General features: G+C 37.8%; 1 protein-coding gene across 1 annotated transcript; it reads left to right on the top strand.

The window, feature by feature from the left end:
- The first annotated feature begins 2172 nt into the window (after positions 1-2172).
- Positions 2173-3614, top strand: LOC114825436 (receptor-like protein 3). The gene is made up of 3 exons (XM_070823106.1): positions 2173-2584; positions 2740-2907; positions 3184-3614. Exons 1-3 carry the CDS (start codon positions 2173-2175, stop codon positions 3612-3614), a joined length of 1011 nt encoding a protein of 336 aa, XP_070679207.1.
- The last annotated feature ends 20980 nt before the right edge of the window (positions 3615-24594 follow it).

Raw genomic sequence — 24594 nt, 5'->3', positions numbered from 1 at the left:
AGGGGCTGTTTTGAAGCCCCGAATATGATTGCAAGTTTATTATGACATTTCATTTGAATTACTTTTATGAATGGATGAAAATTGTTTCACTACTTGTCTCATTGATGAATTCTTTATTTGTTTTCTATGGATGCATACTTAGTAAACATATCTAGGATTCTAATGCTATGAATATGTGTGTGCCTACTCTTGTTGAATGAGGACCTACATATGTTCTGGAGTAGTACTTGTTAATTGCGATTAACATGTGAACCAATTTCTAGGATAAGTAAGATAACGCCAGTACTTACGATGCCTTGTGATGACTCAAACTCTTTTCGTTCTTAATGATTTCTACTTGTTAAATCTACGAACATGCTATTCTAGATTGCATGCTAGGGACTAAGTTAAGTTGAAAACGTCATTCTCTTAACATACTACATAAGAAAGAGTAATAGGTTGAGTTCTAACATTGAGCCAACTTGAGCATTTTTATCCGGAAATAAAAGGAATTTGAATGAAACATAACATGTTTGCATGATTATTTGGTGGTGGATAGCAATTCCCCTAACTCGTTTTTCTTAATTTGTGAACTACCTAAAATCTATTTCTGTCCTGTTTTTGTTCAATTTAATTTAAATAGCAAATCAACTCCAAAAATCCCACAAATTTGTATAAGTGTAGCTCTGTGTGTCTAGTGTCTTCATATAACATTTTGTAGAATTTAGATAAGTGTAAGTTGGTCTAATAATTATGTTTCGGTGGCTAGTCAGTAGGGACATCAACCAATTTTTGTGACATTTTAAGTAGTTAGATAAAATAATCTTCTACGGGAATGACCCTTATAAAAACAAAAGATAGACATGAGTTTGAGAAGATAGAACCGAAAGAAATCAACTGAGGCATCCTCCTCTCTCCTTCAAACTTGTCCCTTTTAGTCATACAATTTTTTGGAATTGAAGGTGATAAGTTTTCTTAATAAGAAATTTATCTTTTACATTCACGTTAAACACATTTTTTTTTCCTTTTACTTTGACATATCTTGTATAATGGAGTCAAGAATACTGGAGAAGAAGAAACCTTTTACTACCATTTAACCCATTTCAGCTCATAAACCTTTCGTTTTACTACAATCTAGCCCATTTCAATGGAGAAGAAACACATATTTGGTTTTCTTTATGTGATTTCAAATTTTAAACTTTGTCCTTTTTCACTATGGAAAATCTCTTTCACGTATTGAAGGGTTTGGAAAATGTACATTAATGTGCGGTTAAGGTTGTTTAAAATGAAATACCATATTTTATGCTAGTTTTCATGTGTGGTACCCTCTCGAGTCCATGACCAGACACACCAAAAAATAGTACATAGCTCCATCCCTTTGGCTGCTCCTATATATATATATATTGCAATAAATATCTAAGTTCGAAAAATGGCTCAGGGCTTCCTCCTTGTCTTCATATTCTCTTTCATTATATCTACAACAAATATTCATGCAAGCAACCAAACTGAACACAACACTCTCACGGCCTTCGCCCGCACTCTATCTTCTCCTCATGTAAATTGGAGTATTTCTGTTGATTGTTGTAGTTAGAACGGCATCACTTGTAATCAGGAGGGTTGGGTCACTCATTTGCTCTTACCCTCGTGCTCAAGGGAGGTATGTTTGTCTCATCACTCTCAAATCTCACACACCCCACCAACTTGAACCTTTCCCAAAATTCACTTTATGGCACACTTGAAACCAAATTCTTCTCATCCTTGAATCACCTCAAGATCCTTGATTTGAGCTATAACCTTCTTTCTGGAGAGATACCATTTTCTCTACCACCCAAAAATATTCACCCAAAAAGAGGTCGCACTTGGTGCGATGGCAAGTGCCTTCGCCCATAAGCGGTAGGTCTCGAGTTCGAGACTTGGGAGCAGCCTCTCCATAAATTGGGGTAAAGCTAGCCGACATTCACCTCTCCCAGACCCTGCGTAACGCGGGAGTCTTGTGCACTGGGTACGACCTTTTTAGATTTGTTAAGCAATCACTTCCATGGTGCAATTCCCTCTTCTTTTTTCCAATAAGCTTGGAATTTGTCAGCAATAACACCTTCTTAAGGTATATCCCTTCATCTATTTGTCTTCAATCCTCTCATTCCATAAGAGTATTGGATTTTTCCTCCAATGAATTTAGTGGCAACATTTCTCATGGGCTCAGGGGGGGTCAAACTGCAGATTCCTCGTTCCAGTCACAATAATTTGTCAGGATCACTTCCGAAAGACATCTATAACGTTACCAAACTTGAGGAACTTGCATTACCACTTAATACACTAAATGGAGCCATTAGTGAAAGAATTGCCAACCTCACAATCCTTGACTTCTACTTTAATCATTTGAGTGGTATGATTCTTATCAATTTTGGGAAGCTCTCCAAGTTGAAATTCATGAATTTTGACTTCAACAACTTAGAGGGTAATTTGCCTCCATCTTTGATGAGCTGCACAAACCTCATAGAAATACATTTGGGATTCAACTACTTGGAAGGAGACCTCACCACACCTAATTTCTCCAAAATCACCCACCTTAGTAAACTTGACCTAGTTGGGAATAATTTCACTGGTATCTTGTCAATAAGCCTTTACTCATGCAGGTCCCTAAAAGTAATTCGGTTGAGTGGAAATTGTTATCTAGAAGGAAAAATCATCCTGAGATTCTTTCATTGGAATCCTTGTCCTTCCTCTTGGTTGCTCATGCACGATTGACTATTATCATAGGGACAATGAAGATATTAATGGGTTGCAAAAGTCTTCACACACTCCTCCTTACTGGTTCGTTTGACCGCAAGGCAATGCCAATTGATGATGACATGGTGGATTTTCACGGATTCCAAAATCTTTGTTTCTTGAGTTTGGTTAAATGTGGGCTTACTGGTCAGATAACCGGTTGGTTATCAAACCTAAAGAATCTAGAGATCTTATTTCTGGGTAATAATCAAATCAGAGGGTCAATTTCAAGTTGGTTGGGGACTCTTCCAAAACTCTTTTATGTGGATCTATCACTCAATCAAATTTCAGGTGAATTTCCTAAAGAACTCTGTAGATTACCAATGTTACAAGTGAATGCATCCCTAATAGACAATTATGAATTCGAACTTCTCATCATGAACAAACCAATCAAAACTCTAACTTCTATGCCTCATGGAATGTTTAACTTTCCAGGTTTGATAGACCTATCAGTCAATAACATTAATGGTAGTATACCTACTGAGATTAGTCAATTGCAGCTTCTTTGTGAGTTGTATCTTCACAACAACAACATCTCTAGCGACATTCTGAACCAAATATCTAACCTAATATATTTAGAGAATTTGAACCTCTCCACGGATAATTTGTCTGGAAAAATTCCCTCGTTCATGACGAGCTTTAATTTCTTAAGCGTTTTCAATGTCTTATACAATAATCTTCAAGGACAAATACCAACAAGCACGCAGCTTCAGAGCTTCAATGCTTCTTCATTTGAGGGGAACCCAAAACTTTGTGGCGCTCCACTTCCAAATGAGTGTAGAGAAATTGATCAGGAGAACAAGAACAACTTCTACCAAATGCGGATAATGAATGCGATGAGCTTCCCTGGTGTTATATTTTTGTAGCCCTAGGTTTTATTGTCGGATTTTGAGGAGTTTGCGGTTCTTTAGTTCTTAAAAAGACATGGAGGTACACTTATTTTCGATTCCTGAATAATGTATAAGATTCGCTCTATGTGAAGATGGCGATGTGGCATATGAAAAAGAAGGATTAAGGACTAAATTCTATATTTTACTATATATTTTTCAGTTTCAATAAAACTATTTGGATTCACAAAATTTACATATATTTGCTGACTCACTCTCTAATAGAAGTCCTACCACTGTATTTAGATGTACACATATGTATTAGGGAGTTAATATGTAAGTGTGTAAAGTTCGTGTACACAAATAGCCTCACTCTTTCAGTATTTATTTATTATTGTTATTTTTATGTTTTCATTATGATGTAATCTTTGTACTTATATTGTAATACGATAAACCTATTTAGTCACACAAAATTTACCACATTCGTTGAGTAACTTTTTAATACATGTGTATTACCATTAATTGTACATGTCTATATGAGTCTCACATGGATTAGAGAGCATGTCAACAAATATGTCAATTTCGTGTGTTCAAATAACATCACCATTATTAATATATGCTTCAAGTGTCACCATGGTGTAAGCCGAATGTCAACACTGATGAGAAGATACTATGTCACGCTTCGATCCCGAGCTACGACTAGGATTGACACGTGACGTCATCACACACCTTTTCATCTTTCAATGTGTCAACAGTGTAGAAATTTTTCTATACTCACATGGATGCATCTAACCTTTGTGTTAGATTGCCTATGTACCCTTAGTCAGAATCAAGCCATTCATAGTTCATCATTCTTTCGACTTTGACATTTATCATAGTACTTTCTGACAAAAATGCATAGAATTCCAGAATCATTCAAGTAAACTTGACGAGCATAATTCATTAAATTCCAGACTAAAAGCAATCATTTCATGACCAGGATTTCCATTACGACATTAACATAAAGTACACTGTTTTCCAACACCGATTCATAATCACTTCAAATAATTGATTCAATGACTCAAAGATGCATAATTCAACTACATTAATGAATCAATAATATCAAATATCGATTCACGAAGTTTAATAAGGCAAGCCTCTATATTTCCCTACCTGGATTCCAAGCAATAATATTATAACCCTAAGTTACAAAAACAAATGTTTACCCTGATTAATTTTATTCACTAGAATCTAGGGTTTCTGACTAACCATGCGGAACAAAAAAAGATCTATAATTTCGGTCCGCTCAATAGATTCCAACCTGGAAGTAGTCACTTTAGAACATGTATGGTCCCCTATCGGGGATTAACCAAGCAGGACCTTGAATATACTAAGCAGAACCATAGGCATAGTCTAATTGTGCAGGTAGTGATCACCCATCGTGGATTTACCACTCATGATCACCCCTGAAATACGTATAGACCCTCATTGCTGATATACCAAGCAGGTCCATATCCTAACTCTAGGTAGTGATCACTTGTTGCAAATATACCAAGCATGATCATTCTTAGAATGCGTATGGTCCTTCATTGCGAATAAACCAAGCAGAACCAAAGGTATAATCTAATAACGTAGTCAGTGATCACCCATCGCAGATATATCAAGCATGATCACCCCTAAAATACGTATGGTCCCCCATCACAGATATATAAAGTAGGACTATCCATGTACCATTGCTACATGGTGCAATCATATCATTACACAACAAGCATCAAATCAACATGAATTCTAATTACTAGCATACGCATTATTGATACCACGAGACAAACAATCATCGAATCAGATGACGTACATTTTATAACCTACGTCAGTTCATTATGAATCATAATTTCAAATGTATATACTATCGGTTTCACTTAACTAACCAATACCTAGCTGCAAAGACATATGAGTTCTACAGAATAATTCTAACGAGGTTCCAACTCATATTTTTCATACTAGTAATCATACATCCCATTTATGTTATCTCGAAGTTCAATAAACATATATATCACAATAAGGCATCACATGCACGTAAACTAAAACATACATTAACTAGGATAGCTCGTTAACCAAGATAGGTCACTACACTCCATTTAGTATCTAGTAATACTAATTTTAGTATGAAGAACAATTCAAAACATGTTGACTAAAGGTTAACTCTTGGTCAATGTGATCAATGAAATAGTTAACGGAAGATCCGCTTACCAGATTCCTTATTCATAACTAATTAGGGGTCTGAACATGTTTTTAGAACAATATACTAAAATTTCAGGATGATCCAACGATTAGATCTTCGCCAATTGCCAAATTCGAGTAACGGTCAACGATAGGTCCTACAAACTTAGAAATACAATTCAGGAAGATCTATCAGTCATATTTCTGATCCATAAGTTTCCATGGTCCTCAAAATATTATGTACAATAACACATTCAATTTTGGTGATGATGCCAAATCGACGTTCGCTACAAGGGTCAAGTGGTGGACTTTAACGAAACTAAGTTCAAACGACAAAATTTTGTCAATCGGATTTCAATTATGGAATTAGGATATTTAATTTAGCCTAGGAAGGCCAAGTGGTGTCTGGGGCCACGGGCCGCCACACGCAGCGACCAACGGCCCAAATTCGAGGGCAAATTCACCTATTTGCAAAATTCCTCAAATTATACCAAAATGAAGATCATAAGAAAATGATTAAGTTTTATACCTGGGTCGAGGTTCCAATTTGGCCGGGAAGTGGCTTGAAATTTCCTTGGATCGTTGGAAATCCTAGAAATGGGTATTTGTTGATTCGTCTACAAATCGAACTCCGATGCCACGAACTCAGCTTGGTTCTTGTTCCTAAGGTTAAGAAGAGTGGAATGAGTGTGGTGGCTGATGGTGATAGCTGTAGGAACGGTGAATCACCGCCGTAGCACTCTAGGAGTAACGACACTATTCTACGGGAAAAATAAGCCAAAACAGCTTGGGTTTTTGGTGGAAATAGGAAAGGATATGTCGGGGATGAGTTTACAGGTGGTGGCAAAGTGAAATTCGTATGAAAATTGCCGAAGAAGCATTGGGATTCAGTTGCAACAGTCAGGTCTGTAGTTGGGTCATGGATCATAAACGAGTCAAAAAGGGATTAAGTGCTGGGCTCTCTCTTTTACTGATTGGGCAGTATCTCACTCACTCACTCATCTGATTGGTTTCCAACTCTCTCCTTTCTTTTTCCAATTGGTCAGTTGCCTCTTCTTTTTTCCTTTTTTTTTTTTTTTTTGGGTAGCCCCTTCTTTCTCCTCTTATATTATCTAAGGAAATAAACAAAAATTACCCATTTTCTTAATCTTGGGATAGAAATAGGATTTTTCAAATATGCACACATAGGACAGAAATATGATTTTTCCTACACCTTGAAATGACCTAATTGTCCTTGTGCTTAAATGGGTTAATTTGTCAAACCTAGTTAGCATTTCAACCTCCTTGTTCAAAAATCTGTGGCGCCCAACCTTTAGCTCTAAGAACCCTAACCCTAGACGGCTTGATCCTTTTCCACCCCATTTCAGACCGACGCAACCTTTTCCACCCCAGTTTCTGACCGACGTAAAGTTTGGAATCTATTTTATATATTTCGGAGGTTTTGTGCTATGCATTTTCACATCCTTTCAAAAAATTTGAATGGAAAAATAAAAAAAAGGTACGTTTTGAAATAAAATTTCATTATTTGAACCAATATTTTGTAAAATTGGGAATTTTGGGTTTTGGGTGCAATTTAGTGTTCGGTACTGTTAAGTTGTTTAATGTTTGTGTTGTGTAAGTGGTTTAGATATTGGTGGAAACTAATTGATTGAAATTTGTTCATCAATTCGTGCATAATCCGAGCATGTCTATATGTTGGGCACACTTGAATTTGGTTCTTGAATTGGTTGAATTTGGGCATACTATATGTATATTCTGTGTATATCATTTTGATATTGCTGGAAATAATCGATTGAATTTTATTCATGATTTGGTAGAAACTATGTGCATATTATGTGCATATCATATGCATATTCTGTGCATGCGTTGATGTTGGGCATACTTGGTTGTATTTGGTTGATGAACTAATTTAATTTGTGCAGACAATAAGCATATATTGTGCATAATAAGCATATATTGTGCATATTTGGTGTGCATGTTTATCTTATTTAATTGATTTGCTTATGTTGAAAATCTTCCATGTCAAAAGTCAAATCTTCATCTCCATCGGAACTTGTGTGTCCACCAGATGAGGTGTTTCCTTCTACCATCTCCTGCCTATCATACACCTTGGGGAGTCTGAGTAATATTAGAGGCCAAGTTTCAAAGGATCTACTGAAGAAATTTGAGGATTCTTGTTTCGGTCATTTGGTTGATGTCAACCGCATTGACTGGTTTGGGTAGCTCACCCATTACACAATCCTTGGCTATTAAGGATAGAGTGAGTGATGATTCCATCTCTTTCCTTTTTGGAGAACATGTTGCAACTTTCGAGAGCTGCGAATTCTATTTGGTGACTGGACTCAGTTTCTGAGAATTCCCCCCCCAAAGAGAAGGAAGATGAATGTCGTCTTAGAGACATCTATTTTAGGGGGTAGAAGAAGATAACGCTGAACAATTAAAGGATCAATTCAACTTGTGCCAAAATCCAGAAGATTTGTGCAAGTCAGTTATTGCCCAAGATTTTCCATTGAGACACCAACTTAAATCCATCCCATCCCAAGCCGAAGAGAAATTTTTTTTTTCTCAACAATCGGTACGTGTTTGTTCTAATTTTAATAAACTTATTGAATTTTTATTACCAATTGGTTGTACTTATGTACCCAACACCGATTTTGTCGGATGCAAGTTCTTGTCCAGCCGATTACCCCGACCGAGGAAGAAAAGAAGGTGCCTTATTGGAACATCATGTTTGATGATGTTCAACCTTGTAGGGATGCAACACCAGAAAAAGAAACTGAAGGTGTTGCGGATCCTGATCATGACTCTAAAAGGGAAGGCAGAAAAAGGATACCACACACACATGGGAGCGTTACTATCGTCGTCTCGTTCAGTGGTGACTACATAAATCTGTAAATTGTTGTTTCAATTTAGAGGCTTGTACTGTATCTGAATGGAGATCAATTTCGGTAAAGTTATGATACGAAATCATTGTTTTTTATACGTAGGATTATAAGTTTATTTCTAAGCGACAATTTGAAGAATTTTTAGTGATGATGGATGTCCGGTTGAGGACAGTTGTAGAGGAATTAGAGGCAGAGCGGCGTGGCCGCATAGAGTTGGTTGTTGAAGTTAAGAATCTTCGAGGCAACACAGCTGGTAAATTGTTTGACAAGTCTTCGACCCTTGATAAGTCGGTAGGGTCAGGTGGGATGTAGATAATGTCCCCGAGGATGTGAAGGTCGACAGTTACCCTAAACGTCCATTGGGTTTTGAAGATCTTACCACACCGTCCCTTCAACCTGATACCTCAATTGGTGAAGCAAAGTCATCTCCAGGAAAAGGCATAATTGAAGTGATAGGCCTCGGTGTGAATTGTCTTGCTTTTGATGTCGACTTGTCAGAGATAATTAAGGCCAAGAACACAAACGATGTCGCCCAATCACTCATGCATAGATTGGAGTTTAGAGTGAATAGTGAGTTGGGGGAAAGGTGAGTTTTCTATCCTGGAGAAAAAGATGAAGACACAGAGGTTAGCGAGCATAATAGCAACACTGCAGAAGTCGTCGACATGAATGAGGCCACATGTCCATATGATTTTGAGCCCTTTTTCGCTAAGAGAATACGGCGAAAGCTTAAAGGAATGCAACTGGTGCACTTTTTCACCCATCTTCAATCTTACAAAAGAAGGAAAGTTGGCGATATTCTGGCCAACGAGGATTTTGTTGTTGCCCTAGATCCCATGCAGATTATCCTAAAGCCGAATGTAGAGGTTTTCGTCGACGTCTTGACGTGTTGGGCTGGTTCACCAAGGTAAGTTCATTTTTGGTCGTCATTCAAACAATTGAATATGAACTCGATATCCATATTATCCCTAACAACCTGTGGTTTTTTTTTCTGTACCAGCAATAGACTTAACTTATACGGATTGGCTACTGTGGGTCAGGATTTTTTACCACACTTATCCAATTTGAGGGTACTTCGAACAACAATGTAAGTAATTATTCTTCATTTGTAACTAGTTTCTGTTTACGACATTATAAGCGAGTACAAGAGTTTAATTTTGCCTTTTACAGTGCATTTGACCTTGGATTCAGCACATCAACGTCAGGCTTTACCTTCTGAAGAAGTAATCGATAGAACGCCCTAGAGATTTCGGGAAGTGATGGACAACTGCTGACTTTTATTTATGGGTAAGTGTTATGTTATTATTGTTGCCCTCTATTCCATCTACGTATGTTCCTAATATGAATTCGTTGTCATTTACAAATAGGCAGACATGTCCTCGATTTTGGTTTTATGTGTGAAAATCTGCAATTGTGTTGCAATGCATCAGTGCAGGAAAAGCTTGAGCAACTGCTCTTTTCCTTTCTTGAATTTTGTTCAATGTTTCAATTCGAGCTACATCCAAATCTTCAACTCCTTGACACATAGCTTGAATGTATTCTTCATTGTGTAGATCAAACTGGTTTTAAAGTATGACAGAACTCACATTGATTTCGATATGAAGTACAACATCTTGCCCGAAGGTCAAGGCATAAGGAGTAGTTCCAATTCCTTCTCTTTTCGAGGTTCTGTAAGCCCACAAAGTATCTCCCAACTTTTCATGTCACTTCTCTGCACTATCTAGCACCGTTCTCTTAATGATACTTACCAAGATCTTATTACTAGATTTAGCTTGACCATTTGATTGGGGATAGTAGGGGCTAGACTGGATCATCTTTATTTTGAACTTATGTGTAAACTTCTCTACTTCTTTCGAGATAAAAGATGGCCCTTGGTCTATAATAATTGTCTCAGGCACCCTATATATGTGTAAGATCTTGGTTTCAATGAACTTCTTCACAGTAGTTGAAGTGATAGTCTTCACAGCTGAAGCTTCCACCCACTTGGTGAAGTAGTTGGTTACCACAATTATGAAGGTGTGCCCCTTGCTAGAAGCTGGGTAAATTTGACCGATGAAGTCCATTTCCCACCCTCTGAAAGGTGAAGGCTTTACTACTAGATTCAAGGGTACATAAGGCATATGTTGGAGGGGCCCATGTCTTTGACATTCTTCACAAGCTCGGGTATAAGCCTTACAATCTTTTTCCATGTCGAGTCAAAAGTAGCCATATCTTCTTACCAGCCACCTCATTTTGGTTCCAGCTTGATGTGCTCCACAAATACCTTCATGTACTTCAGCTATCATCTTCATTGATTCTTCTAAGCCTAAGCATTTCAACAAAGGTCCATCTGGAGTCTTTCTTAGCAAAGTTCCATCCCACATGACATACTTAGTTACTTACTACCTATTTTTCCTACTTATGGGGAAAGAAGGATCTTTCAAGTACTGAGTGATGGGTGTTCTCCAGTCTTTTATCTCGGGCTCTTTGGTCATTACATCTAGGCTGAACCCTTTTTCAAAGATAGAATTGAGGTTTCTCTTTTGTACTTCCATATCCACCTCGTACCTTCTTTCTTAGATTGGTGCTTCAGAAGCCAATTGTGCCATCTCATTGGAAATTGAATTTGATTCTTTGGGAATATAATTGATTAATACTTCGGTACCCCAATAACTCAGTAGCTGAGTTGCTACCAAATAATACCCAGCCATGGTGATGTGTCTACAATTGTAGTCTTCATTTAACTGATTGATCTTCAACTTTGAATCCCCAAAGATCTCCACTTTTATTGCCTCCAACTCTATCAAGATCTCTAAGCCAATGATTAATGCCTCGTACTCAGCTCGATTATTGGTAATATCTTGATAATCTATAAGAAATGAATAACAATGGTGAACTCCTTTAGGACCAATGATTACAATCCCAGCTCCAGCAGCATGCTGAGTGCAAGATCCATCAAAATACAGCCTCCAAATAGTAACCCATAGGCTGGTTATACTTTTTACTTATTGCTGGATCCATTTCTCCTTGCCCGAGTAAGTACTACCTGGTGGGATCCAAATGCTGGCCATCTCCAAAGTTCCTGGAATGTTGACAAGTTCAATCTGTGATTCTTGGTGCTCAGTCAAGAAATCTGCAATTACTTGTCCCTTTATTGCTTTCTGAGGTACATACTGGAAGTTGAACTCTGATAGTGCTAAAATCTATTTCCCAATTCTCCTAGCTAGCGTTGGCTTTTATAGCTTATGCTTGATCACATCGGTCTTGGCGAGGATCTGGATGTGGCAGGGCAACATATAATCCTTTAACTTGCAAGCAGTGAAGTCTAGAGCTAGACACAGCTTCTTTACCAGGGTATATCTTGTTTCCACTTTAGTAAGGGTCCTAATAAGGTAGTATATTGCTTGCTCCTTCCTTTCTTCATTGTTTTGGGCTAGCAAGCTTCCTATTGACCTTTCAGAGGCAGAAATATAAAGCTTTAAAGGCTTCCCTCATGAGCATTGATGGAGAGGCCAAGTAAGTCTTTACTTTGTCAAAAGCCTCCTGGTGTTGTGAGCCTCACTTGAATTCTTCTTGGTTTTTTAACCTTAAAAGAGGAGTTAGTGGCTGAATCTTGCCTGCCAAATTAGCAATAAATCTCCTTAAGAAGTTGATCTTCCCCAGTAGCCTTTGCAACTGCACTTTGTTTGTGGGAGAATGTGACTCCATTATAGCCCAAGCTTTGTTCTTGTCTACTTCCACACCTCTTTGGTGAAAAAGGAATCCCAAAAAGTTGCCCGATCTGACTCCAAAAGCACATTATTTTTATTCATTTTTAACTTATGGGTCCTCATTCTAGTTAAGGCCTGCCTGAGGTCTTCTAAGTGTTGCTCTTCACTTTTAGACTTCACCACAATGTCATCAATGTACACCTCCATGCTGTAGCTGATTAAGTCATAAAAATGGCATTTATTGCTCTTTGATAGGTTGCACCAGCATTTTTTAGCCCGAATGGCATGACTACATATTCATATGCTCTTACATGTCCTGGGCACCTAAAAGTTGTCTTATGTATATCTTATTTAGCCATTTTTACTTGATTATAACCAACATTCCCATCCATGAAAGATAGAACTTTGTGTTTTGCAACTGCATCTATGGATAGGTCAGCCATGGGCATGAGGTATTCATCTTTAAGCATGGCTTCATTAATGTTTCTATAGTCAACACAACAACACATTACATTAGTTATAGCTTTTAATACGGGTACAATGTTGGCCAACCACTCAACATACTTGGCAGGCTTAATAAATCCAGCCTTTACTAGCCTCTCAATCTCTTTTTTGACATTTTCTTCTATCTCGTTCGACATTCTTCTTAATGCTTACTTCACAGGTTTATATCCCTCTTTAATAGGCATTTTGTGTTCTACTAAGGTGGAATCCAAACCTGGCATCTATGTATAGTGCCAAGAAAAACAATCTTTAAACTCATGCAGAGGGCTCACTATCCTTGCCCGATCCTGGGCTTCCAGCAAACCACTGAGTTGTATTGGCCTTGGATCCGCCTCAGTTCCCAAATTAATGGTTTCTAAGAGGTCTTGTATTTCTGGCACTGGCTTATCAGGTTTTGTACACAAAAATTCAACTGACTCTGGACCCTTAGGCACCTCATCTGGCCAGTCCAAGTCATATATACACTCAACCATGTGTATGGCTGTCTCTATCTCCTTTAAAAAAAAAACTCTTATTCTTCTCTGTTCTGGCTGCTAGAAACCTCTTTCTCCCACTCTGTTTCTTCTCTGGTCAAGCTCTCTCACTTCTTTTCTCTCTCTCCCATATACCAACAGCCTTTTGATTAAGAACCTAACTGCAACTACTTGGTCATTTCTCCTCTGTTCTGACATCATTGGTGTTGGTGGGTCGTGACAATATGGGGCATGTCTCATTCCTCCCTTTTGAGAAACAATCCTTGTTCTAAGAGTTATCGGGCGGTCATTATCTTTAGCTCCTAAACACTGCAATATCCCAATACTAAGGTTGCAGAAGTTTGCCTTTGTAACATTGGTTGTGGGGAGAAATGGTCGTGACTTGGCCTCCACCATCTCCTAAAATCATGGTTCCTCACATCTGGACTCGTGGTAGATATCAACTTGTTGATGTAGAATGGATGGCATAGATAGACTTTGGTGAATCCAATATTTACCAAGTAAAGCTCCATAAGTAAAGTTATTATCTACCACAAAGAAAGCTAGCATCATTTGCTTGGATCCCAAGTTAACTTCCAAAGGCAATATCCTATATGTCCTGGTGATAGCTCTAGAAAAGCTAGAGACTGTTAGGTCAATGGGAATAAGATCTTCCAATCTCTTCATTTGTTTATGTGGAAGCACATTGACCGTAACTCCTTCATCAATCAACACCCTCTTGAAGGGTACTCCCTCCAGATGAGCAGTTACATAAATGGGTTTGAAATGGTTGGCTAGGGCTAAACTCGGGCTGCTGAAGACCATTATGTCCTAACATATCCTCTCGGGCTCCTTCCTTGTGGGTTCAGGCAAACTTGCCATACCTGACTCCTTTCTCCCAGCTTCTTCAACACTAACAAATGCCATCACTAGTTCTGCTGCCAAATAATCACCCTCCATTGTGGGAGGCTGATCTAGTTCAGCGTAGAACATGGCTGATAAAACATAAGTCATGTTTACATGGAAGTTGCTAAGTCAAGGTGCTTCTCCTTTCTTTCCTCCAATCTGATACACAAACTCATCTATCTAGGCCTGTGCATCTTTTAGCAACATCAATCTGGGCACTTCCTTCTTTCTGATTATTACAAAGTCATGCATTTACCTTGGGATTTCATAAAGAGTATCAACCAACAGAGGTGAAGGTATTCCTCTTTCAGGTGAAATGGTCCCAAAACAAATTGGTTCTGGACTTCATCTTGGTGTTGACATCATCACCACACCTTCTTGTGCTTTCATCAAGATTCTCTACTTCCCTAGATGGGGGTTAGGAGGCACATGATCTTTTCCCCCCTTAACTTTACTATTGGCATTTTCTATTTTTGTTTTACTTTTCCATTGAAGTTGTCTTCTTCCCCCTTGGAGAACCTTCTCAGACATTCTTCGAGGTTTTTGATGTGATAGGGACTTTTATAGAGTTTATGTGGGCTTTGTGCTGCCTCTGAACTCTTCTGAGCATTGATGCCCCCATCTCCCTACATGTCTTCCATCATTTCCAACTATGTACCATTTTCAGCCGAGTAGGACTAAATATTTCTTAGTGACTAGGGAAACTGGGTTCATTGTTCTTTCCTTCCATCCCTGTTTTATCCTGACATCATAGCTTGGCTGGAGAGGTCTAATATCTACCCATCTTGACATTTTTGCCTCTTTGTCCTCCACATCTTCAGAAGCTTCATAATCTCTAAATACTTCGAACAAGCCGTTAGGTTCGAAGTCTCCTCCTAACCTCTAAAAGACATTTATGGCGGTCTCTTTCTCAACTGCCTGCATGATACTCTTGCGGACCTCTTGCTCTTCTTTCTCTCTTATTTTGATCAACTCTTGATTAATGATAACTCCTAGCATTATATTTCTAGCTCACATTTACACTGGCACTTGCTACATAAAACCACTCCCTTAACTATAGCTACATTAGGTCTATCGAGCAACCCTCTAACTCTTTTTGTAAGCCTAGCAGTTTGTTTTCTTTCTCCTTTCACTTCACATGTGGCCTTTGCCTTCCTTTTCTCAGCCCAGTTCAGGTTGATCATGCTTATTAAGGCTTTTGGGAAATGATCTGTATCTATCATTATATTTGTCTGGGGTTTCTCCAAAAGTAACTTTCCCTTGACTATGAGGTACTGTACCCAGTCCGTGAATTGTACACAGTTGGTTATGGAATGGTTAAAGGTGTCGTGCAGTTTGCGATACTTCTTTCTTCTCAATTCTTCTGGCTTAGGCACTTTTTTAGTGCTGTTAGGCACAATCACTATTACCCACACCAACTCTTCATAGATTTCTACTGCCTTTGTCACATCCAAAGAATAAGCCTGGTACTTGGGGGGGCTTCATAGGCACGAATCTCCGTCATTCATCACTACTTTTTGGTCTTTAACTGGCTAGACCAAACCCTTCACCATTAAAGGTTTGAAAGAAATGGTCATTTCGGCCGCACACAGTTCAACTATTTCCTCTCCATTACTGTCACTTTCTCTAGGCTCTGATCCTTCGAACTCCAATTGGTGAATTGCAGCTTTGCTTTTGTAGAAATGAGGCACCTTGGATGAATGTTTCACTTGCTGCTCTTTAGCTAGTAACTTCTCATACTTCATAGTAGCTATTACCAACTCTTACAGTTTATTGAATTGCACATCATAAAACTTCTCTTGGGGTGTAAGGAGGTCCCCACTTTGGGCATACGCTCAATGCTCGAGAAAGCCTCTTTCTTTGGTTCAGGTTATCTCCATTTGGCCTCTTCTTCCTTATTAGCCAATGGTGGTGGCCTATAAAGAGGAGGTTTGCCTACATCTGTGGGTCCACCTTTTCCATTAGACCCTCTAGCTTGTTGATTAATCACATATTTTCTCTTATCTTGCTCGATCTGCCCCTACTATCTAATGAGAATAATAGAAGGTCGAGCAAATATGTTTCCAAGATCTCTTCCACTTTTGGCTGATTGGTTCCAGGCTCCTCCTTCTTCCTCCCCTTATCTTTCTTTACCTCAACCAAAGGAAATAGAAGAATACTCCAGATCTAACCTCCTCTGCAAACTTCCTATTAAGGAACATAGTCTGCTCACTTATCCTCTAGTCTCTAGAGAGATCTTCTCCATACTCTTCAACATTTGCACCATGGTAGTTTGCAAGTCTTCATTGGTTACCTTTCCTCCGACTTCTCAGATGAAGTTGGGCTCTCCAAAATAGTAGGACCTCGTAAGGATGGAAAATCTTTCAGGTCATCTGCCATGTCTGATCTTGGTAGACAATGAGGTGGCATGTACTCTGTGTTCCACCTAAAGGTTCATTCCTTCCAAATTCTTCTTGGCATACAAAACTATCTAGATCCCACCCAGGGCCAACCCTGAGAAATTGGGGGCCCTAGGTGAGCCTTCGAGTGGGGCCCTAAAATTCTTTAACATCCAACTCATTGTACATTTATATGTATAAGAAAAGGTTTTGCTAAATACATGAAAAAGTTCATTTCTACATCAAAAATCATTAGAATTCATATCCAAAGATGAAAGATATGCAAACATTACTTAAATATTACACGTCTCGCATTTTTAGATGCAAATGTATTAATTAAGTTTACATAATCTACTTTTCAACCAATTCTTTTTCAATTGACAAAATAGCTAACCCATTCAATCTTTCTTGTGACATAGTTGATCGAAGATACGATTTGATCAACTTTAATTTTGAGAAACTTCTTTCTGTAGAGGCAACTGTAACTGGTATGGTTAACAAAATTCAACATCGAAACTTTGAATTATCTTGAACCAAAACTAGTTAGGAAGCAAAATTAACCAACATTGTTAAGTGCACCCATAATCCATTTATCTTCTTGAAGGGATTTAACCACTTTATTAAGTGCATCCACAAGTTCAAATTTTATAACTACAATATAGACACTTGACAAGTGAATACTCTGATTTCGCATAAACAATACGCATTAAAATAAACAAATCATAAACCCTAGAATTGAAAATCCTAATTATATTTACAAGCAAAGCACTCACAAATCACAAATTAAATTATAGAAAAAAGAAGTAGGAGAGAAGAGAACCATTGATCAGGTACCTGACCTCTGTAAGTGGAGTGGGCAAGAACCGATTCGCAAGCGCAGACTTGCTACCAGTATGTTGTGCGTTAAATTCCCAAAAAAAAAAGTTGAATTGTTGCTGAAGCTACACCCCCACCCAAGACACTTTGTACGCCAAGTTTCAAGACAATTATATGATTTTATATTTAAATATTTTATTAAATTCAAACTCTAAAAATATATTTATATATATTATATATATACACACATATTTAAAAAGAAATTTTTAGGCCCCCCACCCAAAACGCTGCACGGCAAGTTCCAAAAAATATTTATAATTTCATATTTAGATATTTTACTCAAACTGCAAAATTAAATATATAAATATATATCGAAAATTATGATTGGCACTCCAAAATTCTCATTCTACATTCCAAACTTTCTATATTTGGAAAGAAAAATACACTTGTGAAGAGTGTTTGATGAGATTTTTGAAGTGTCAATAACATTTCCCTATATATATATATATATATATAATAAAAATAAATAAAAATATATTTGGGGGCCCCCCCGAAGTGGGGGCCCTCAGTGGGCGCCTACTCGGGCTACCCTTAAGGCCGGCCCTGAGTCCAATAGTGGGGCAAGATTTAAATGGTAAACTTACACTGCCATTCTTAGACGAGGAAATAAAGCAAGCTCTTTTTCAGATGCACTCTACGAAGGCACCGGGTCCAGATGCATGTCCCCGGGGTTTTACCAAAAACATTGGGCTATCGTTGGGCAAGATGTGTGCAATGGAGTAATGTCTCTTCTCTCTTCTATAATCATGCTTTGGAAAGATCTAACCGTTATGACTCAACTGAGACTGATAAGTTTATGCAATGTTATTTACAAGATATGCTCAAAAGTCCTCACTAACAGGTTGAAGTGTATGTTGCCAAAAATCATCTCACCAACACAAACTGCATTTATTTCTAGCCGTTTAATTTCGGACAATAGCTTTGTGCCATCAGAGATCACACATTTTATGCATAAGAATAATAGTGGATGCATGTCCATGGCGTTGAAGCTCGATATTAGTAAAGCATACGATCGAATTGAATGGAGTTTTTTTTTAGAGCAAGTTATGAGGAGGGGTTTTGTTGAAGAGTGGATTCACCTGATTATGATATGTGTAACTACAGTAACCTATTCGTTAAAATTAGATGGGGATCTAGTAGGCTATGTCCGGTCTAAGAGAGGGTTAAGACAAGGAGATCCACTTTCCCCATACTTGTTTGTGCTTTGTGCCGAGGGGTTGCTGCCTTGTTTAAGGCAAGGGAGAAAAGGGGGCAACTAAAGGGGTCACCATTTGCAAGGGTGCACCAGCTCCAAGAATGTCAAAGGGTCAAGGCGTTGCTCAAGATTTATGAAAATGCTTCGGGCCAGGCAATCAACTATGAAAAGAGTTGTGTATCATTCAGTGGAAATCTCACGAAGACTGATAGGCAACTACTTGACAATTGTGTAGGCGTGTCTCAAGTTGCATACCATGACCGATATTTGGGTTTACCGATTTTTGTAGGGAAACCAAAGACGGCTATATTTGCTTACATAAAGGATCGCCTATGGAAAAAATTGAATAGATGGCGGGGCAACTTGTTGAGTAGTGCGGGCAAGGAGTTGTTGATTAAGATAGTGACACAAGGAATACCACTATACCCTATGCACACTTTTCTTTTGCCACATTTTGTAATGAGTTGAACCAAATGGTTGCCCAATTTTGGTGGGGCTGAAACCAGGGGAGGCGAAAGATTCATTGGATTAGAAGGCAAAAATTATCTAAAATGAAAAGTGGGGGAGGTTTGGGTTCAAAGATTTGTATGCCTTTAATTTGGCTTTATTGTCAAAGCAAGGATGAAGACTACTTCAATAGTCGGATTTACTAGTGGCTCAGTTATTTAGAGCCAAGTACTACCCGAAGACGGATTTCATGAGCACCCCTGTGAAAACAAATGCATTTTTTTGTTGGAGGTGAAGGAATATTTTGTGAAAACATGTTCATTTACGCAACATCTATAAGCATGCAATTAACAATTAAAGGCGGAATCATGCTTGCATGCACTTAAAAACAAAACATTAACCATGAAATTCAAAGCCTAGTAGATTGGTGAACCAAAACTCAACTCAAAACAAAGTGAGTTGAAATTTATACCTTTGTAGATTCCTCTTTGCATAAGCAAAGGCTAATCACCCAAAGAGAGGGCCTTCATTCCTTGCATCTTAAATCTATGGATTTGGATGGATGAATAGGTTTCTCCAAGTTCCCAAAATTGAGAACCTCTAAGTCTCTTCACCAAGGAGAGATTGAAGAAGAAATGAGTGACCTTGGAGTAGTGGGATTGCAAGATGCACCCCCCAAGGTGGCCGGCCTCTTTAGAGAGAAATGGAGAGACAAGTTCTCACTAATTTTCTCCAAAACAAACCCTGAATGAATTTTGGCTATAAAGTCATATTTATACCTTTATTCATTTGAGTGGCAAACTTGTAAATAAGTCCAAGTTCACTACCCTAAACAATATGGCCGGCCATTAGGATATTTTGGACTAATTGGGCCTTTGTGAATCATTATTCATTAAGTTGTCATACAACTTAAGTTAATGGGCTTGACGTTCGAAGCCCATTGGGCCTTAAGGTCCAAAACTATCCCGAAGGCTTTAACGAACTTATTCGTTTGATTAATTAACATATTAATTAATCCTTGCCATAAATAAATGATTAAACCATTTAATCATTCTTACTCATCTCCATTGTTTCTTCAATCTCCTCCTTACACGGTGTGCGATCCATTAGGTTCCTTTTAGCGAGGCAGTGGGCGATTAAAACCATTTTACATCGATTGTGAATTGAAACTTACTTTCAATTCTCGTTTTAGTGATTACACACGTTTAGGGCTTCCACAAACCATGAGTAACACCTTGCAGCATATCATGGTTACCCAAGCTAATCAGAAGAGGTAGAGAAAACCTATTTAGTCTGGGATTACAAATGCAATACGGTCTTTCTCTAATCTAATACTCCTGACCACATTGTTTGGTTTGATAGTTTATTTATTCATGTCTACTATCCAATGTGATTCGTGTGCTTATATGATTTCCTTGAATGTGATTCGGAACGCATTCCCAAATCTCATTCATACTCTGGCCAGAGATTCCAAATCATATCATAGAGTATTCTCCCTCAAACGGTTTGAAGGTTAGAGATCCCTTGTTGCGCATTCACTTGCCTCAATGACTAAGTGGCTTAACCCCAACGATGCCGTGGACACCTCGAGGGGGAGACTTTGACATAATCAAAGATCAAGTACTTAACCACAAGACAACTGTGATGCCTCAGGTCAAAGGACTAATTTGCATTATCCCAACCATGAGTTCTCATGTGACATGAGTATGAGAACTCTTCGTTGATCGCGTTCAGTGAACTCATTCTCTACTGAGCACCTACGTACTTGTCTTGATGTCACACACACCAATGACTCGAGACTAGTCACTCTCCCTGAGAGAAGACATAGCACGTACCGATCTTGACGGACTGTCAATGCCCAATTGGCAATCCTATGATCAGGAACATTTAGGATGTGTCTACGAAAGAATGGTCTCATGAATCTAACTTCATTAGATTACATTCTCCCAATCACATATTCCTTGGACTTTATCGTTTAAGCATATAACATTTATATGAGACGGCTCAAACAATAATCTTTGCCCTTTATAGTTAAACTAGATTAGTTTAACATGTGAAATGTCCGTAAAGTATCATCATATGATTGGCTTTAGGGCACATTTCCAACAGGAGGAGCATTGTGGAGGCTCGGAAGTTTATATGAAAGGGGGCGATATGGCGTGTAGGGGATGGCAATAGTACAAAAGTGAGGGGGGATGGTTGGCTCCCGAGATAAAATTTCTTCAAGGTTACTAGTCCTATTCCTCGGGGCATCGACAACTCTTTTACGATAAACAACCTGCTTCTTGACGAATGAGGTATTTCTTGGGACATGGCTATTTTATGTGATATCTTTTGTGAAGAGGAAGTCCACTTAATTTGTAGCATCCCACTTAGTTCTCTTAAACTACAGGATGTGCTCATTTGGCATGCGGAAAAGAATGTCAAGTTCTCCACCAAGAGTGCATATCATTTGGCACATTCGTGTGGAGAGAAAAGTGCACGGGTTGCGAGCGGATCCTCGATGGAAAGTGAGATTAAATTTTTTGTGGAAGGCGTTGTGGAGAGCGTATGTGCCAGGAAAAATAAAATTGTGTATGGAAGAGCTGTATGAATGCAAGCCCACGAAAGATAACCTGGTTATAAGAAAAATCATTCAAGATGCCTCTTGTAGTTTGTGCAGTGGTAGAGTAGAAACGATTGAGCACGTATTGCGGGATTGTACAATGGCAGCAAGCATTTGGTTCTCTAGTCTGTTGGGCTTTCGAGTTCATGAAGCCAGAAATATTGCATGGGTGGATTGGATTGCAAGTTTGGCACGATCTTTGGCACGAGACAATTTAGATGTCGTACTAATGACGATATGGCATTTCTTGAAGGAAAGGAATGCGCTCAGTGTGGCAAGGCTCGACAAGGCACACTAGATATCAATTATAATGCTCAAGCTTGGCTAGCAGAATATAAAAAATGGCATGGGTAACAAATTAATGAAAAGCTGCAGACAAAAGGGGGTTGTAGAAAAATGGAAGAAACCAGAAGTGGGTTGGATCAAATGTAATTTTGATGGGGCATGGAAGGAAAGGATAACAAGGGAGGAATTGGAGTAGTAATCAAAAGTGACGAGGGAAGATTTTTGGCGGCATTATCGATGCATCTGGATGATATAGCTTCACCATGGTTGGCAGATTTGGAGGCAGCACGTGCGGCCATCACGCTGGTTAAAGATTTGCAGAATGAGCAGCTGGAATTACAGGGTGATGCTGCTTTGGTCCTTGCTGCTTTTAACTTGCATGCCGAGGATGATACTTTGTTGTGGGGCAATGTAGTTAACGAGGCAAGATTTTCCTTAAGGTCTATTCCATAGGCCAGAGTAAGACATGCTCCTAGAGAGGCAAAAAAGATTGCTCACAGATTGGCGCAATGGGGTCTTTCGATCACAAACGAATTTGGTTTAAGTAACCTACGGATGTAATTTTGGACCTCTTGATAGAGGATAGTTAACTATGTAATTTTATTGGTGTGGGACGCTCTTTTTCCCTTCAACCGGGTTGAAATCCCTGACAAAGTTTTTATCGAGACTCAATAAATATGCATCATACCCTACTATCTTTTACGTATTCTATATCAATCTTAATGAATATCCAAATTTTAAATCTTGGATGTTCCAGAGCATACGAGGAATCAGATGCATTCTCTACAGATCTTTCCAATTACTTTCGGCCACAAATGTGAGGAAACACAAATAAAAAGAGAAGAGAAAAGAAGGGATACCTTATCACCCTTCTCCGTTCTTCTTAATCCTCTTATGAGGATTATCTTCTTAATTTTGCTTTTGCTTTTGCTTTTTATTTCAAACTTAAAGGCTAGTCTAGTATTGCTACGCTTTAAAAAAAAAATGTTTATGTTGTGCTGTGAGAATAGACAACTGTAAAATAAAGTTGTTGAGTATTTGGTTTTTTTTTTTTTTTTTTTTTTTTGTAAAAATACTTTTAATAAAAAAAAAAAACAGTGTCTAAATATTTGGTAAAATTTTATATAAATTGCTTTGAATAGGTTAAATGATTTAAATTTTTAATAAGCTGTTTTTTTTTTTATTAGTGCACCTCAATCTCAAACGAACCATAAAGCTGCATCCCTGCTGCAATGTATGATTACTACAGTAACCACCACTTACGTTCAATTTAATATGTATGGTTTAAAGATCCGTCAAGGACCTTCTTTGTAATTTTATTGGGTGTTTAAAAAAATTAATAATAAGCACCACTTACATGCTTGATTGGTGTGTACTAAATATAAATTCACATAATTTTCTAACCGTTAGATAAAACAAAATGTGTTGAAGAATACAAAAATTTCACATTGATGCCTTAAGCTGAAAAGCCTTTAAGTTGAGTGGTTCTACGTCTAATATCATTAATGCATTTTATGATAAAAATCTCAAATCTGCTATGTTGTGTAGGTGATAAATCTCACACTAAAAAATAATACAGATATAATTAGTAGTTAGTCACTCATTTCATTTGTCTCTCTAAAATCTTGGCAAAATGTACATCATCTTGAGTAATTTTTATAATTATAGTATCATCTTAAACATTTTCCCAACTCAAAACATCTCATTTCTATTTGATATTTCCATAATTTGTTTAATAAAAAACCGTTTGATAATTATTTTATTTTCAGTTTTCACATTTTTTAAATTTGAAATTTTGTTCCTAACTACTTTCAGTTTTAGTTTTTTTAAAAATATAAAACTAAAAATCAAAGTGAAAATTGAATGTTGATTTTATAGATCATATCATATCTAGGATATTCTTATGGGATTCTACCATATCTTTTAGACTATATATTATCCTATTAAAATTGTAATCCTATTAGGATAAGGAAATTACCTTCCCTACTACTATAAATAAAGGCACGATAGGGTGAGATAACACACATCTAACAATTACACATCTTTCTCATCTCTCTCTATGCCGCACCCTCTCTCTCTGTCTTGTATATTGTTCAGTAAATTAGGCCTACAACACGTTATCAGCACGCTCTTAAGGCTGCACTAAAGAGTGTTTGATCTTCAATCAGAGGAGCATTAATTTAATATTTTATTGAATTAATCTACAAGCTATTGATTCAATTTAATTTTTATGTGTTGAACGTGATATAACGCATTGAAGATGCAATTTTGGCTTTCCAATACGGCTCTTCTACAAATTTAAAGGCTTTTATTTGTCTTCTGCCAATCAAGTATGCTTAAAATAAAGTAAGATATTTGAAACAACCGTGAAGCATGAAAGCATTCCTCATGATGCCTAAACTCCTACATTTATATATACCTTCCGATATATATATATATATATATATACACGTTTCATGCATTACGTAATTTTTGCTATGTGGAATTTGTAAGTCAAATCATCAAAATAATTATAAGCAATTAGGGTTTCTCAAACCGTAGAAGTCAAATAAAAAAATTAAAAATAAGAGACTTTTGCGGCATCAGCCATGGCTCATAGTT

The sequence above is a fragment of the Malus domestica genome, chromosome 06, assembly GCF_042453785.1.
Source record: "Malus domestica chromosome 06, GDT2T_hap1".
Lineage (NCBI taxonomy): Eukaryota > Viridiplantae > Streptophyta > Magnoliopsida > Rosales > Rosaceae > Malus > Malus domestica.
This window is presented reverse-complemented; position numbering and strand designations above follow the sequence as displayed.

Coding starts and splice junctions, on each gene's coding strand:
- LOC114825436 (XM_070823106.1), top strand. CDS start 2,173: ATGGGCTCAGGGGGGGTCAAACTGCAGATTCCTCGTTCCAGTCACAAT. Junction 2,585..2,739: donor AGTTGGGAATAATTTCACTG/GTATCTTGTCAA, acceptor CTATTATCATAG/GGACAATGAAGATATTAATG. Junction 2,908..3,183: donor GCTTACTGGTCAGATAACCG/GTTGGTTATCAA, acceptor TTAACTTTCCAG/GTTTGATAGACCTATCAGTC.